Raw genomic sequence first — 17,841 nt, forward strand, 5'->3', positions numbered from 1 at the left:
AAAAAAGAAGAAGAAGAAGAAGAAGAAGAAGAAAATTTCATGATATAACTTAAATACACTACAGATTCTTCACCCGTTTTGAATTTGGTATGGTCTTTCTTATTTAATATTATTATTTTAACATGTCATGATGTTGGATTGGATTAAAAATTAATCTATAATTAGATGAGGATATAGTGTTTTCAAATTTTGAAAATCAATAAAAAAAAAAAAAAAAAACCATGTGACCTAAGATAACAATGATGAATTGAGCCACTTTGAAACATAACAACTATATAAGCTATCCCAACAAATATGACCATTATTATAAATTGGTAGTGGCCACTGACCGAACCATAGATAATTGGATAGATGAAGAATTCACTAAATATGAAACACGCCACATCAAGTTGAATGATCAATCTCTAGTCTCAAAGACTCAATTCTCTATCACATGGCCCACCCGGCAACAATTTATTAATATCCATCTGAAAATATGTATAGGGATAGTTTTCCTTCAATCACAGTCAAGGAGAAGAGAGACTCCTTCGATCTAGGAGTTTGGATGGTATGAAGATGATATCGGGAATTAAGGTATTATGGGCCCTAACTAAATCGCATTTGTTAGCCACTGAAGTTGCAACTTCTTTTCTTCTAAGAGAGTCAAATATGTTTTCTTTACAGATTTTCAATTTAAATCCATCCAAATTGTAGATTTTTTTCTAAAAATTTTGTATCCACCCTAAGTTTAAAATTTTGATATGAAAGATATTGCATGTAGATCTTCGGTCCAAAGTTCGCCTTTCGAAATAGTTTGGTATTGATATTGTACGTGTTTTCTATAGAAAAAGATCTTATGGCATCTCTTCATCTTTCCATGTGACTCTTCCAAAAAAGATTAGGAAGCACGGGTGTTGGGGTTAAGAACTGAAAGGTTTTCTATTACCTGGTGAATTATTTCTATCCATTATAAATGATGTTACTATGATACTCTATGGCAGCCCATCATGCCTAATTTTGGAATCCCTTCCATCACGCCCTAAATATTTGCCATGTGATAGTTTATATGGACTTTAGATATGGTGGAAATGCAGGTTAAATAAAAAATAAAAAATAAATTATTATTTATTTATTGTAAATTTGAACAAAACTGATACTTCTCCAAGAAGGAAACGTCCCATGAGCATTTAACTCTGCCAACAAAGACAAATTCATATCCTTGAAAACTCCGCTGAAATCCTTTTGATGTCTTGTAGAATAATGGATCATACATATCAGTTAGTGGAGGTAACAAATCACTAACAAGGTAATGAATGAGAGTTTGGGAATCCAAATGCAAACTAATGTAGGTTTAAAAAGGGATTGAAAGGAAAATTAATTAAACCTAGCTGTGAAAACTTGAGGTTCATACCAATTTGGAAATCATATGGACTGAGTCATATCCTAAACCGAAAACAATGAAGAACACTAAACATCCCGTGTGAGTAGCTACATTAGTCCTAAGATGATAAGAGTAGTATAACTCAAAACCACATTCTTCTTGAGGTGAAGGCCACTTGTCAACTCAGCTATTTCTCTAGGGTTAAAAAAAAAAAAAAAAAACCTACATGATAGGTAATACAGTTTGAAATCTGTTATCCATTTTGAAAGTCGGCCTTTTAAGGATTCCAAAACCAATCCAATGGTAAATGGACTTGGATCCCTGTGGTAAATTATAGGGGCTTGATTGAAACAATTCTTAAGGCTATATGTTTGTTTGCATGTGAAGGAAAGGAAAAAAAATAAAAAAATAAAAAAATAATAAAAAAATAGTAAAAAAAATGATGAGACGCTGGTTGATTTATTTGTTCCACTTCATACTCAAATTTAAACTTTTATAAATTTTGTTTCTATTTCTTTTCTTTTATTTTCCTGGCATCCAAACATAGCTTAAAAAGGAAATAAAAGGGTGCGCGGTTCTCGGAGGTTTCTGGCGTCGTTCTTCTTGAAGTCTCAAACGCCAAGTCCGTAAAGTATGGCGTCCTTCAGGTCTCTAAAATCTGCAATATTCGAGAGCGAAGAGAGAAAACAGTAAGCCTTGAACCTTCAATATCGATTTTTGATTCCTGAAACTGCTAGTTTTCTTCAGAAAAATTCTGATAATATATTTTTACAGACAGTATCAGGCTCACATTCGAGGACTCAACGCATACGATCGTCATAATAAATTCGTGAAGGATTACGGTAATGTCTCCTTCATTTAGTTATTGTTATTTCTTATTTTCTCCATTGAATCTTTCATCCCTTCTCTTCCTTCTGTCTAATTCGTTATGGATCGTTTTCATGATAAGAGAATCACCGTTCATGCCTAACTTTAGCTGATTGGATTTGATATTTTATATAGGTTTTTAAGGTGCCATTTGGTGGTTCATTTGAATCATGATGGTCTGAACCCCTTACCCTTTTCAATTTGGGTGAAGGGGGTGTTGATAACCCTTGAATGGTAGAAGCAATTACTTGCAACATCCATGGTGTTCTTGCCTGATCAATCAATGGACCTTAACAAAGTCACAGTAGGCACCTTTTGATATTTCATCATTATGGATGTCCTTAAGACAATCCTCCCCAGCCCCTTTTGTAGGAACTAAAATAAACTTGATCCAACTAAATTTTATCTCAATTTAATGGGGTTGGCTAAATGAATCCTGTTTTGCCATTCAACCATTTCAGGCCATTTTAGGATATATTATGATGATGTTTTAGTAGATTTAACTGTATAACAGTTTAGATATCCCCATGTGCATTTTCTTCTTGTTAGGTAGCCTCAGTACATAATTTACATTTCTATCATGTTGTTTTCCCCTTGGTACAAGTGCATGTTGATGGGTATCTTAGGATACAGTACACAGTGTTTTTGATCTTCTCAGCACTACCTTCTCTACTTGCTTGAGACTTTCGTTTGAATTCAAGGTCAGAGATACTCTGCCGCGTAGGGTGCTCTGGATAGGAATCTAACTTGAACCTCCACTCTGCAGTTGCTCTAGTTTCTACCCCTGTCATCCATCTTCATGCATTGTTACCTGTTCCAAGAATGCTAATACTGTCTTGCCAAGCCAAAGCCCCCTCTCTCAAAAAGAAAAAAAGAAGTAGAAAACAGGGTACAGATGTCATTAATTCGTAGACTCTATATGATGGACATGAAGGAAACATGCAGATAGTGAGCTTTCTATTTGTTTGATCCTAGTGTCCTAAAGCAAATGGATGATGAACAATCTCCTCCACCAAAGATAGGAGGGGGCTACACACATCCTCACATATACTGTTGTTATAGATGAATCTATTACTCTGATTCTACTTTATTGAATTCATACCTAATGTCATATAATACTGTTGAAGAATCTACCACATTTGATGTTTATAGAAGTTTATTGCTAGACATGCTGATTGTACAATTGAATAAAGTTTGAGCAAGCTAGGACTTCAATATGAAGGAGCTCTTAAGTTTGATCTATTCACAAAAATTATGCTACCCTGATGTAGGACCTGATTGGGAAAGGTCTGTGGGTAATGGGCTGACAAAGCAGATCAAATCTGCACAAGAGTAACCAAGAAAATATCCAAAGTATAACCTGTCGAGAATTTATCCATTGAATCAAGTCAAATAAATCTATCCAAGTGCCAAAGAAATTAGCCAATTCACCAAATCGGTCGCCAAATACAACTGTCCAGCAAGGCAATAACCCAGGAAAACAGACAGCTGAGCATTAGTGGTTGTATATATATTGGTGAAACTTGAGCTACAGCCGATCTGTACTGTCCAGAAGCTATATATCTTTGATACCTTCAATAGAACCTCTCAATTATGGTTCAAGAACTCGAAAATCTTGGTCAAATTCTAGGACGTTTTGGTGGACCCCGAGATGAAACCTAGCATTACCGAAATTGGCCCAACTGTTAGAAGTTTTGGAAATTTCTGCCAAATTTCTAGCAATATCCCCAAAAAAAAAAGTACCTGTTTCGGCCCAAATCTTTGGGCCGAAGGCTGTCTGAAACCCGAGATTTCGATCCTTGCTCTCAATTATGTGAGCCAAAGTGATAAAACGGTAAGGAAATTCAAGAGGATCCGGTAGACTACAAAACTAAATGAGAAGCTACACAACTTATGGTTTTGCATAGCAACAATGAACACTAAACTCAAGGGTATCAATCACAAGAGTAGAGATGAAGAGCAATGACTTGACTTTGTTTTAGAAACAAGCAAAATATGGTAATTTCCTTGAAGGCCTACTTGCCTTTATGTAGGCTTCCAGTGCTCTAAAAGCTTGCAAGTTAGATACTTTCTAATTCCTCATTACCTTGGCACCTAATTTTAAAAATTGATTTTAGTAAACATTTTAAGTGCTCTTCTGAGAAAAGTTTGGAAATCTTATATGACACTGCCGTATATGTTACCCCCCACCCTAGTCCCATCTACCTTGGATCAATTTTTTGCCGACTCCAAAAATTAGAAAGTTTTAGAAGCAATTATGGAACTCCATAAATGTCTCAATTTAACTTCCAAGTGTCCATACTCCAAATTCATGCTTAAATTTTCAGATTTTTCAGTCTTTCACCCATGAGTTCTTAAACTTATTTGCATTTCTCAAAACTATGCTAATTAGAACTTTTTTTTGAATGATATGACCAGGTGTTTCACTTTTCACCCTAGGCTCTTCAAAAAAGATGGTGCATATATAGATTCGCTACTAGGAGATGAAAATAAAACTAAGATCTTGGAGCTACTGGATCACTGCTCATCGCTGTGTATTTGTCACCTGACCTGACCTGACCTGATCTCGTCAATTCTTGGGCCTCCCGATTCAGCCAACTAACTGAAAATTCTCAAAAGAATTAAGGAATTCTGGCTGATAGATAGGTCCTGAATTATATAGCTTAGCAGAGGAGAATAGCAGCTAAGAGCTGTAACATAAATAGTAATGAACAGAAATAAATAAGATATCAAAATTTATATGATACATATTAGGCCTGTATACATGTCAAATGAATTTCAGGGTCTACTGGATTCTGTTATGACAGTTTCTCAAGTTGTAAGATTGATTGAACCAAGTGTTTATTTTGAAAATCATGCATGCTGAAATCTCCGGTAACAGCAGCCCATGCTGGAGAAAAGATTGGAGAAAAATAGAAGAAAAGAGAGGAAATTGATGGAGAGAGAGACTACTTCACAAATTCAAATTTTATTTCTATAATCACCAAGATCAATAAGAAGGTTGCAGCTTTGGAATAGACTAAAAAGAATGAGAAAACAAAATATGAATGGACTTAGGTCTCTTAGTAAACCAAATTATAATCTGAAACTCCAAATATAGAAACTATTAACATATAACTAACCATATGAGACCCTAATGGACCCCACTACTTTACTATAGTCAAATGATATGAGTTCTACCACTTGGCTTCATTAACTGCTCAGGTTGGTGGGGATTTTCCTTCTTAATCATTTGTTAACATCAATGAGAATGCCACAATGATTAATTATATCTTGAAAGCCTGGAGCCTTGTTTATTTTAGGTATAATATCTATGTAGATAATGGAGTATGAAGGAAAATTTGAGGTGTGAATCAAAATCTTGGCACGGCCTTCCTGTTTTTGGATGTGGCATGCCTTTGCTGAATTGCAAGGGAAATTCATGCAAAAAATCAGATAGACGACACAGTATTTAGACCAGGCATCTGCAAACAAATCATATTCTGGGTTAAATGCATTTTGGCAGTGCTTAGCTTTTTGCTTTTGTTGTTGTTGCACTTGTGACATTGACTACATGGCATCACCTCCATTTTTACTAGGAAGTCCCATAACAACACCTTGTACATGTGAATATTTCATGCTTTTCACACTACATGACATTGACAGGCACATACAATCTTGGATGGGAGAGGCAGAGCTCATCTATTTTTTAGAATTGTTAAAGTAAACGATTAAACAGAACATAGGCACATCGAAGATATTAAGGCGAGAATAGATCACAAAGATATTGTGAAATAGCCTAATAATTAGTGCAGAATCACAATAGCATTAAACACTACAATTTAGATGTAATTAACACGGATGCTTAACTGGTGCGATTGGGAAAAACATCATAATCCAAATTAATAGCCTGACTAGTGTGCAAAACCATAGAGCTGGTTTTGTTTGCTCAATTGAAGAAATCTCTGTGGTTGCAATGGTTGAAAGAACAGAGCTAGAGCAGGTCAACCATTGGGGCACACAGTTTGCATGTTAATAAAGTGGTGCTTGGCAGAATGGTTATGCCTTCTATTTGAGGTTCAAGGTGCATGCCTGAATTGCTCTCCTTAAACACTGGGTGATATTGGATGCCTAATGTTTTACTTTAAAGATTTTGCACGTGTTTTCTCAAATCTTTTAACATTCTTAGTTTTTTTTGTTGTTCTCTTTGTCAACTTAGTTTATTCGTATTATGGTGCAGTTGAATTCTTTCTTGCTAAGTAATTGGAGATACCCACAGTCTGATCTGAAATTGTAGTTTGATACCGATGTAACCAAACAAAGCTATTACATTTGTCCTTATTTTCTTGAAAATTATGGGATTGTTACAATACTGATTTCATTTCAGCCTCTGTATGTGTATTCTGCAGTTGATTTCTATGGGAAAGGGAAAAATACACAAGACAAGTTGCCTATTAAAACTGATTATGACACTCTTAGAGAAGGCTACAGGTTTGATCATCACATCCCTAGCATTCAGTCCTTATTTGTTGTTCATGTATTATGTATAACTAGCAGTATCATAGTTATAACCCACCCATTCAAACTATTGTTCATTGCACTGTGAAATGTTGGGCATCAAGTCCTTTCAGGTTCTTTACCTGGAATCAGGTTTCTGTAGAACTGATCGGATTAAACTTTTTAGCCTCCCCATTAAGTATACAAAATTATGGTTCAGTAGGTTTTGTCATCTTCATTGGAGTTTCTCCTTTGTTTTCTTTTACCCCATCTCCTATCTAGTTGAATAAATTAACGACTAAGCAACTTTTTTATAAAGAACACATCAATATGATGAAATAAGATTCAGATTTTGTTCTTCTTGGGCTGTATTTTATTTTTTGATGCTGCCTATTACATAAGGAACTTGAGGATGCAGCAAATGACATAGTAATCTGTAAATGGTCTCTAAACCAACAAAACTATTGGAGCTTTGTCTTTTAAAAAATTATGGAGTTGATCAGGTTGAAGAAGTAATTACATAATTGTAAGCTGATGCAAGTCCTGTATTCTCAGCCCTCAGGGTCTTGGAGGGTTGGACTAGAGACAGTGCTAACCTTTGGCAGTTTTTGCACAAAGTAGTCACTCTCTGACTCAAGCTACGTCTTCACAGTGGCTGACTTTTTACCATCATACCAAGAAGCCTAAGTATTGTTATTTTAATTGCAAGGATCAAGTTATTTCTTAGTTACGAAGACAAATTTTAGAGATATATTGTAGTATACATGAATCTATGAGGGAAATTAGGATTTACATTGTTGCATATCCTTCCTTTTCCATATTGGTAATTGTTGCCCCGGCCAATTCCTTAATAAGATCTAGAGGCAGGTGACATGTCTCCAATTCTTTGATATAGTTAGAAGTGTAAGGCCATTCTTGTTTATAGTAGAAGGTTTGGTCTTGTTTAGGGATTTAGGGTGGGACAAAAATATGGTAATATTCTACCTATACATTCACTTGACCCATTGTCAAGGTTGGTGGTAAACCTATGGGAAACTTGTTTTATTTTGAGGTGGTTTTGTGCTAAAAGTCCACCTTGGACAGATGATATCATTAAAATGGGAGAGAATATTGGTAGTCTCTTTGATGCTTGTGCAAGAATGTTATTGATACGAGGGAGGTTGATAAATGATAAACTTGCAGGTTAAGAGCTGAAGTGATCGATTAATGTTGTGAAAAGGACTGGAGAAAGTGAAATAATAGGTAGACAGATTTGTGGCACCAACTGTTATTTTCTTCCACGTGACAATGTCTTTTGGTGCCCAACCTGGGTGGGACATGTTGGAATTGTGTCCATCAAATTTATTAAGAAAGTGTCTAATTATGTTTATGATTGCATGATATAAACGGGCCCTAGGTCTTTGCCTCGAAATTTCGCGGCCCATGAACAAAATCGAGCATTTGTTCCTATGGTCGTTACATTGTGTGCTTTCAATAATGTTGATTTTGATATACAAGTGAGAGTGTATATACGTATGTACATTGTACTGGACAAATGGGAATCTTGAGTGGACTGTTCTCAATTGTTTAAAGAACAAGATTCTCATTGGTAGCTTACGATTGGTCGCTATAGGTCCTTATCATTGAAGTTAGAGACATAGGTGTCAAGGCATCACCTAGTTGTAGGTCCCTTGGTCACCTAGGTGGGCACCTTGGATGCCTTGGTCGTCTAGTTGGTTTTACCTTGTGTCTAGGCCCCCTCCAATGACTTGGGTCACCTAGATGCCGTGACAACTATGGTTAGACATGATGGTTTTTTTTTGTGTACCAACCGTTGATGTCTCCTTGATTATATGCATGGTACAAGATATTGGCGAGATCTTGGAAAAAATCTCGGTCTCGCTAGCTTCCGAGTATAAACCAACATCGAAACGAAAATTCTATTGGGTTTTTCACCGAAATTTTGGTCCGATATTTCATTTTGGAAGAAAGGTTACAAGCCACTTTAATTTCAACCTAGTATCAGCTATCTCATCTGGTTTTGTCTATTACTGTTAGTGAAGAAAACCCCCCCAAAATATTTTAGTTGCTTCCTCTTTTGTCCAAATCTTACCCAAACAAGCTTGGAACAAGAGTTGTTGCTCAACAACAAGATTTGGAGAGGATTTGTGACTAAGGGATTAGGACTCTAGGATGGGCATAAAGTGAGAAATTCATTTTATTATGAAAGCTTAGCTTAACAAACCAGGACTAGTGGAGGAAGAAGAGAGACTGCAAGGGGAGGAGCAGCTGACGTGTCCTACTTCCTCCATTATAGTATTTATAAACTAAAGAGTTACAACCAAATAAGATAAGTAGTAGTACCTTGTACAACAAGAATATAGAAAATGAAACCTACTCTAATTAGGAAAGACAATCTAGCTAACTAGGAAAGTAAACAAAAGATAAAACAAAAGCTAATCACGATAGGGATGAACCCCTTTATCGTGCACATATCTTAACACACTTGTATCGTACTATTGTTTACTCTGACATAGATTACTCTTTGTAACAATTACTATAGTTGTCACGGCATCAAATTGATCCAAGGCGGTGGAGGGTGGCTAATCGATTTGGCGATGAATCGCCCATTTTGGCGTTGCCATGGCGGTTAAATCCCCCGTGTGTCATTTTTTATTTTTTCTATTTTCTCAAATTATTTAGTATGCTACTTTTTTATTTTCCCTATTTTTTAAAGTTATTTAGCATGCTACAAGCCTAGAATATATACCCTATAACATTTAAAACAAACATTAAGTAACATCAAATCATCAAAAAATCAATATAGCCATATCATGTCATAAAAAATCAACATAAATTATTGATTTATACAGTTATACATCAAATCTTCAAGTCATAAAAAATCAACATGTACATCACACAAAAGTAAAGAGTAAAAGGCTAACCTGTGACTGAAGCTTGAAAGCAATGATTGGAAGTGAGTGAGCAACCTGAACAAAGTAAAAAGTATATATGTCAATATATCATATATGAATCAGAGATATATATTTGGAAACCTAAGAATAGATCAAATGATAAGATAAGTGGCTAACCTGTTAAGCTATTAATGACTTACTGAAGCAATGAAGCTTGATAGCAAATGAACTCAACATAAAATAAAAAAAGAAAACTTAACTAATAATCAAAGTTCAAAGTTCAAGTTTAAAGTTTAAAGTTTAAACAATACATAAAATCCAAACACTCAAACAGTCAAACACAAATAACTTAATCATCATAATCATCCAACAAATCAGCAGATGGAAGATTCCTTTGTTGTCCACTAGAAGCATTTGCATTTTCACTAAAGTTATCTACGACATCCAAGTAATCATTCACCTCATCCTCTTCTTCCAAATCTTCTTCCCCATCTGATTCTGATGACTCCCCAACAGCCCTCCCTCTACCACGGCGTTTGTAGCACATATTTCCTCTAGAGGTTGATGATTGAGCTCTCCTGGGTCGATTGGGCCCCTCCATTGTTGCCCCCACTGCTCTACCAGCAACGTCCCATGTGAGATCAGCATCAGGATGGACTACATCATCCACTTGCTCGTCAATCATCCACTCACTACTCCAATCTAGTTCGTCAAGCACAAGTGGATCATAATTTCTGTTATCGAAACGCCTTTGTTGAAACCTTTCTTCTAGGCGGCGATTGTATTGAACATAGGCTAGATCATTCAAACGTTGATATTCTAGCCTATTCCTCTTCTTGGTATGAATCTGAATTCATAAACAATAGAGAACAACGAACAAAGTTATTGTTCCAAAAATAAAAAGTATAAAATATGACATAGATGTAATACCCAGCTACTTATAAACTCAAATGTGCTCCAGTTGTGCTCGCAACCAAAAGAGGAGCAACAAAGCCCTAGAATACGTCTTGCAACCTTTGAAAGCTCAAAAGCATGACCTCCAAATGAACGCCACCAAGTAACTATAAAAAATAAATATATATAAAAATAGCTAGATTAATATTTAATATATCACACAAACAAAAGAACTAAACAATGTACTTACTAGGACTCATGGTTGTTTATGATCTAATCGCCATTTTTGAGGCAAAACCACATCGAGAATATCTATACAAAGTGACTTGAGTATTTATCTTGTCTTGTAAAGCTGGTTCATGTATCATTCTTTCAATGACTTCATTAAATGTAAGCTGTAGAGCAGATATAATTTGGTAGCCACCATCATCACCTTCCTTATAAGAAAAAAATTTGCTAGGATTAAGAAATAGTGCTGCTCCATACAAAGGATGCCCCATCTGAATCTCCCAACGCCTGTTAACAATATCTAACACTTCTTGTATTTCCTTTCTCTATCCCCAAAATTTTCTTTTATTTTCTTTTTGCCTCATCCATGGCAAATTGAACCTCAGGTATAGAAGACCTCTCATCACCATCCACAATCCTCAAGATAGTAAGAAGTGGCTTTGAAGCTCTGAAGCTCTAAGACAATTTTTCACACCATTCCAAAATGCTACAGCAAACACCGTCTCAACCACTTTCTTCCCAGCCTCGGTCTTTACCAAATTAGAACTAGTCCATTCTTCAGAAATAAACAAATGTCTTAAGTCATCTTTATGTATTAACAAGCTTTGAAGTGTCTGAAATACAGTTGTAAATCTAGTAGCTGCTGTCCTCACAAGATCCCTCCCATTTGTTCTAGCCCTAATTGCATTAAGAATGCGTGTGTGCCTGTAGATGAAGTTGGTTACGTTTTTTGCCTTATCACATTCTTATTAGATTTCAAGAATCCTATTTCCTCCAACATCAGGTCAATGCAATGCGCTGCACAAGGAGTTCAACATAGCTTTGTCCTCTTCTACATCAGCATTGTACCGGCTAATTTATAAGCTGATGCATTATCTGACACAACTTACACAACATAGTCCTCACCAATTTCTTGAACTTTGTTGTCAATCAATTCAAACAACTTCTCTGCAGTTTGAGATATACTAGATGCATTAATAGATTCCATAAAATAAGTCCCCTCTGGACAGTTAATGAGGTAATTAATTAAATGCCTTCTTTTATCTGTCCATCCATCAATCATTAGAGTGCACCCATACTGCTTCCATTACTCTTCATATTTATTCATCTCTGCAGTTCTATCCTTTGCTGCCTTTAACAATGGCACTCTCACTTCATGATAACTTGGGGGCTTGTATCTTGACCCGTACTGTGCAATAGATTCCACCATCACCTCAAACCTCCTTGACTTAAGAGCATTGAATGGAATACCACACTGATAAACCCAGTCAACAATGTGATTATCAACTCTCTTTTTTTCTTCCGCTGATCTAAACCGATTCTCTATAGTAGTTTGAGTACTACCTTTAATATGCCTCTCAGCAACCACTTGCTCAGGAGTCCGTCTAACATGAGCATCCATGGGGCCCCTTACTTGTGGCTGAATGACTACTTTTTTTCTCTTAGCAGTTGTCCCAGAGTTAGGAATAAGTCTAGAGGTTGTAGAAGAAGGAGTCCTACTAAACTGTTTTTGACCTTCAACTTCTATATCAACATCTATATCAGCACCAACACCAACATCAACATCAACATCATCATCATCTAAAATGTTTGCATCCTTTTCTTCTTATTGCGCATAAGAGCTGCATTCATCTCCGTGGCAATCGCTACAGTTGTCTTGGTACACTTAGCAACATTTTCATATCCACCCACCGAATGTTGCTTTAAATTTTTGATTCCACACTTGAGGTTTTTTCCACAAAGAGTGCACTTAACAAGGTTCTTGTCTGAAAGGTCAGGCCAATACCCATACTTCCACCCAGGGTCATTTGATTTGGCCTTCCTGGTTGGGTCTTTGGACGGATCATATGCAGCCGTGCTTATATTATCACCCCCACTACTACCACCAACAGTACCATCCATTATGGACTCCTATAGTCCTATTATCCTACAAGTTCCAAAACAGAGTAACAAAGTATGTTAAGTGTTAACCAATAACATTAACATGATAACATCAACTCATTAAGTATTCAAGTTATAATTTATAAAACAGAGTAACAAAGTATGTTAAACAATAACATTAACATTATGTATTTAAGTATACAACTATACAAGTTGTAAAGATATAAACACTTGTTAAACAGTAACATTAGCATATATGTTACAAAAACCATTAGAACAACATCAAAATCCAAAAAAAATTCAACTCAGTAGTCAGAAGCAACTTAACAAGTGATCCAAGAAAGGATTAAAATAAGGCAGTAAAACAAGCAATCCAATACTTCAATTCAGAATTAATTCTATATTTCTATTATTCTATTTATGCTGTTATGAAACATTAACCATAGAAGGAGGAACAGAGAAGGAGAAGAACTAAAGAATAAGAAGGAGAAAGAGAAGCAGAGAAGAAGTAGAAGAAGAATTCAGCAGCAGAAGACGAAGGAGGAGAGAAATGAGAAGGAGAGAAGAAGGGAAGAAGGAACAGAGAAGGGGAAGAACTGAAGAAGGAGAAAGAGAAGCAGAGAAGAAGAAGGAGAAGGAGAAGAAGAAGAAGAATCAGAAGACGTAGGAGGAGAGAAGGAGAGAAGAAGAAGAAGAATCAGAAGACGTAGGAGGAGAGAAGGAGAGAAGAAGAGAAGAAGTCAGAAATAGAGAAGGAGAAAGAGAAGCAGAGTAGCAGAGAAGAAGAATAAGAAGCAGAAGATGAAGGAGGAGAGAAGGACTGAAGAAGAGGAAGAAAGAGAAGCAGAGAAGAATAAGATGAAGAAGACGAAGAAGGAGAATGAGAAAGACGTCGCAGGCGGCCCCTTACCTTGGTTTTGCAGCCGGAGAAGGAGAAGGAGAAGGAGGACGTCAGTCGCAGGCGGAAGCTTCAAAGGTTCAGGTAATTAGGCTCGTTGCCGAAGAAGGAGGACGTCAGTCGCCGGAGAAGGAAAAGGTCAGCAGTCGCAGGTTAGCTTCGAGGGTTCAGGTTCACTGCCGGTGCCAGAGAAGGAGAAGGTCAGCAGTTGCAGGTCAGCTTCGAGGGTTCAGGTTCACTACCGGTGCCGGAGAAGGAGAAGGTCAGCAGTCACAGGTCAGCTTCGAGGGTTTTCCACTTTCAATTTAAGAAATTGGTCTCTTTTGTATTTCACCTAATAACAAGTAAAAAAAAAAAAAAACGATCGATTAGTATAATAGGCGTCCGATGGCATCCATGGCGCTGCCTTAGTGACACCTATACGACCCTAGCGGCCGCCAATCGTGACTCCCATAAATCGGTGTACTGTCATGCCCTCGGATTTTCACCGGGATGCCAAATCGCTACCTAGGTGACGTCGTGACAACTATGACAATTACTAACGAACCATATATGATGCTTAATTTATGTAATGGTTTATAATTTGATGTCTTTTAATTCCTAATGCTTATGTAAGCTGTTTTACTTGAATTATATGTGTTCTAACCTACGGTAGAGATTGTATACAGCGTAAACTACCAACCTAGGGTCCGAAGTCAAACTACATTTTTGGGGGTTTTTTTTTTTTTTTTTTTTTTTTTTAAATATAAATCTAATGGTTCTGCTTTGTTTAGAAGGTCTAAAACAAGCTGTCCTACAAGTTTCAGGATCTAACTTGGCCATATGACCACCCAAAACTTCCTGGAAAAAATACATGGTTTCTGCCGATTTATCTTGGTTTCAGGCCTAACCAAAACCTTGAACCATGACTATATGTCAGTGCACTGGATTCATGGTGTTTGGCTGTGATAGAAAGAGATGCCAATGCAGTACAAGGTTGCAAACCTCTGGCATTGCTGCACAAACCTTTGTTTTGAATGAAAGATTCCATTGTAGCATTTGGAAGGCTTGATTATTACGTAGGGGTAGAGGATCCTCTAACTTGTTATAAGATACATCAATGGTGGTCAAACTGTGCATTTCAGATAAGGTAGATGGAATGGAACTGAACAGCTTGTTATAACTTATGCGAGAGATTCAAATTTGTTAGCTTGTCCAAGCTTCCAAGTTGTGGAGGCTTGGAGGGCTCTATCCTATGAGAAAATTACCACTATGGTCTAGTAGCATTTGTAGGGCAACTAAACTACCAATTTCAACTGGACTAACATGATTCTGTGCCTCTCTCAAGCTTTTTGATTTTTAAGCTTCTACAAAATGCACTCCATTGACTAAGAATTACTCTACAAAGGTTCATCCGCTCCGAGGAAGATGATATGGATCCATCTTGGGAGCAGAAGCTTGTGAAGCGCTACTATGATAAACTTTTCAAAGAGTATCCTTTGCAAATATACATCCTAGGGTTGGACTACTGAATCATTTGATTTACTGATTCAAAATTATGATGGTGATGATTTATGTGGATTACATTCTCATAATATGATTTTTCTGCGATTGTTTGTAGAGTTTAAGGGTTATGGAAACTATTGCAGGTTAATGTCCATATGATTTAATATATTTTTTTCCTGTGGACAAATCCTTTTCCTCTCTTTCATGTCAAATTTTGATATTTTGGACTATTTGGTTATGATTAACAAAAATAGAGTAGAATGGCAAAACAGGTTTCATGTAGCCAGCCTTATTTTGGAAAAAGACTGAATATTATCAGGATTAAAAAGCTAAACTGAGACAAATGTTTTGGAACATATTTCTTTGTTATTTAGAATTAACAAATTAACTGCAAGGGAATCAACCAGCCAACTGTCAAACTGAAATAAGTTGGTTCTATATGTATTCATGTGTTACCTATTTCAAAGCATTGAGATGAATGAATTCACAATATACCATGGTAAGGAATCAACATCATATCCTTATCAAGCAAGTAATGAATCAATAGTATATGAGAAAATACAACGCATCAATCAAATAAATGTTCACCTTATTGAACCTTCTTTTCCTCTTTTTTTTATGAATAACACTTTATTAGTGAAAAAAGAAAACAGGTATGGTACAGATGTTTGTGGGAACACACTAGTAAAACAAATAGAACCACATATATAAAGGTCACACTATTTAACTTCAGGAAAAAGGTTGGGCACGTTGCTGGGCTGCCCAGCCATGTGTCTGCCTCTCTCCCCCCTCCCAGTGAAATGATCCCCTGCCCATGGTTTTCCTCCCATGTGTCTGCCGCTCTGATGCAGATAAATCACCTAAAATTATGTTTGTGTTGGACCTTTGATCCCATTTGTTTTCATTGTAATGGGCCTAAATATGGGTACAAGGTAGGCATATGGGATTTGTCTTAGTTAGTTACTTCTTTTTAATTTTAAGTTGTTTAATAGGCTTTGAATTTCCTCACCTTGATGTGAATAGGTTTCTTTCTGTTGTCATGTCTCATTTTTAAACTATGCTTTGTTATTAGCAATAGGATTGGGTTTTCCACTTTTCCTAGTTATATTATGATTCTGAATTAAGCTAGCTATATAAAGCTTGTAAGACCCATTAGCTTAGATGTCATTTTATGATGAATAAAGTTTGAAGTTTCTTTAAGAATGCTGTGATATTCAGTCATGGTGAGAGGTGTTGGAGTTTGGACAGTGAGATATTGATCCAAGATTGCTTAAATCTGATTTATATTGAAGGAGTTATGTTCCAGGAAAATCTTATTTGATATACGCAAATGCTATTTAAAATCTTCCTGAATGGAAATAAAATTTTAGACGTAAAAACAAAAGATTATTTTACTGCTCTTTTGGTTTGTAGAAATGCTCTATCACAACAACTGAAAATTCAGTTTTCATGCTAAAACTACGCTTTTGATTTTTCTATCCTTTTGGAAATAGAATTTTAACTTTTCATTTACTTGAATGTTATTAGGCATAAATAAGAGCCATATATGTAATAAAATAGTACAAGGCGCTGGTTGCCTAGACCAGAAAAGAAAAACAATTGGATGCCAAGGTTGCGGCGCCCAGGCGATTCCTTGACAACTATAATGAACACTATAAATGAACAGGAGCACTTTAATTGAAAATTTTCATCAACTCTTTTTTTGATATCCTTGATAGGCCTTGAACTGATGTCTGTCATAATGGCTGCGCACAAATTTCTGGAATCCTGGTCTACTACTGACAATTGACACGGCCTTTATACAAATCAAAGCTTAGGAGAGTTTTTTTTATCAATCCAACTATGACTGTTTGAATAACTGCAATTCCAAATTGTTTGCAAACTCAACAAATACTTAAAAGTATTAGTTTTGGGGTTTTCATATCGTCATTTCTTTGAATTTTGAAAACTAGGATTCCAAAACAAAGGTCCTGTTGTAATGAAGTAAGAACCCGGAAGCAGTGGACTAGGGTTGCTGAAAAGATCTTCTATATGAAGAGAAAAGTTCGAGGGATGCGGTGTCGTAGTTTTCTTTTTTCCTTTTCCCATCCTAAGGGGTATTTACAATACTCCCCTCCCCTCCGGCCATATATATATATATAAAATATGAAAGGGAAGAGTAAATGGAGTTGCAAGGTTGTAGACTTTGTGTAACCTTGTTTATCCAGTGTGAATTATTGATGATTTACATTGAACCTAACTGAATGCAGCTTGACACCCCTTCCTATCTTGTTTTCCTGTACCACATCCATTCCCTGCAATATTGTCTGGATTTGACAGATGACTTGTCTTACCCATTATATGTTTTCATGTTTCTTTGCTTGGTTCATATTCCCCTACATTAGTTGTTTCAACCTGAAGCAAGATTTTTTTATATAGATATTATTGGTGGTTCTTTGTTAGTAGCCTTAAACTTGCTGAAGATACTGCATAGCTGACATGTCAAAATACAAGAGTGGAAAGGTATGAGTTTCTCCGAAATTGTACTTTTTCCATCTGGGTTATTCAGTTATAGGCTAGAACTTGTTCACTTTTTTCTTTTCCTAATTGAAAAGGGAAGCAAATGGAAGATAAGTGTGCATTTGTTATCACTTGTTGCAGTGATCCCATGGCGATTTTTGTTCTCTGGAGTGATTCTAATTAGAAATCCTTTTTAGAAAAAAATTGATATCTGGAGTGTTTCTTTCTAAGTGTTTGATTTTCTTGAGTGCTTTTTTTTTTAAGAGAATTTTTTTTGCTTCTCATCCTAGTAAGCACTTCCTCGCTTCTTTTGCGGGGATACATTAAGTTGATTATTGTGAGGATCAGAATTATTCTTG

General features: G+C 36.2%; 1 protein-coding gene across 3 annotated transcripts in view; it reads left to right on the forward strand.

The window, feature by feature from the left end:
• The first annotated feature begins 1,908 nt into the window (after nucleotides 1–1,908).
• The window catches only part of LOC122086005 (protein FRA10AC1), a 38,752-nt gene continuing 22,819 nt past the window's right edge, over nucleotides 1,909–17,841 (forward strand). For all 3 annotated transcript variants that reach the window (XM_042654661.1, XM_042654663.1, XM_042654664.1), the window contains exons 1-5: nucleotides 1,909–2,049; nucleotides 2,135–2,202; nucleotides 6,616–6,697; nucleotides 14,886–14,969; nucleotides 17,446–17,485. In XM_042654661.1, coding sequence (XP_042510595.1) covers nucleotides 1,994–2,049; nucleotides 2,135–2,202; nucleotides 6,616–6,697; nucleotides 14,886–14,969; nucleotides 17,446–17,485 — 330 coding nt within the window. In that variant the 5' untranslated portion in view covers nucleotides 1,909–1,993. The remainder of the gene's footprint in view (nucleotides 2,050–2,134; nucleotides 2,203–6,615; nucleotides 6,698–14,885; nucleotides 14,970–17,445; nucleotides 17,486–17,841) is intronic.

The sequence above is a fragment of the Macadamia integrifolia genome, chromosome 8 (genome assembly GCF_013358625.1).
Source record: "Macadamia integrifolia cultivar HAES 741 chromosome 8, SCU_Mint_v3, whole genome shotgun sequence".
Classification (NCBI taxonomy): Eukaryota; Viridiplantae; Streptophyta; class Magnoliopsida; order Proteales; family Proteaceae; genus Macadamia; species Macadamia integrifolia.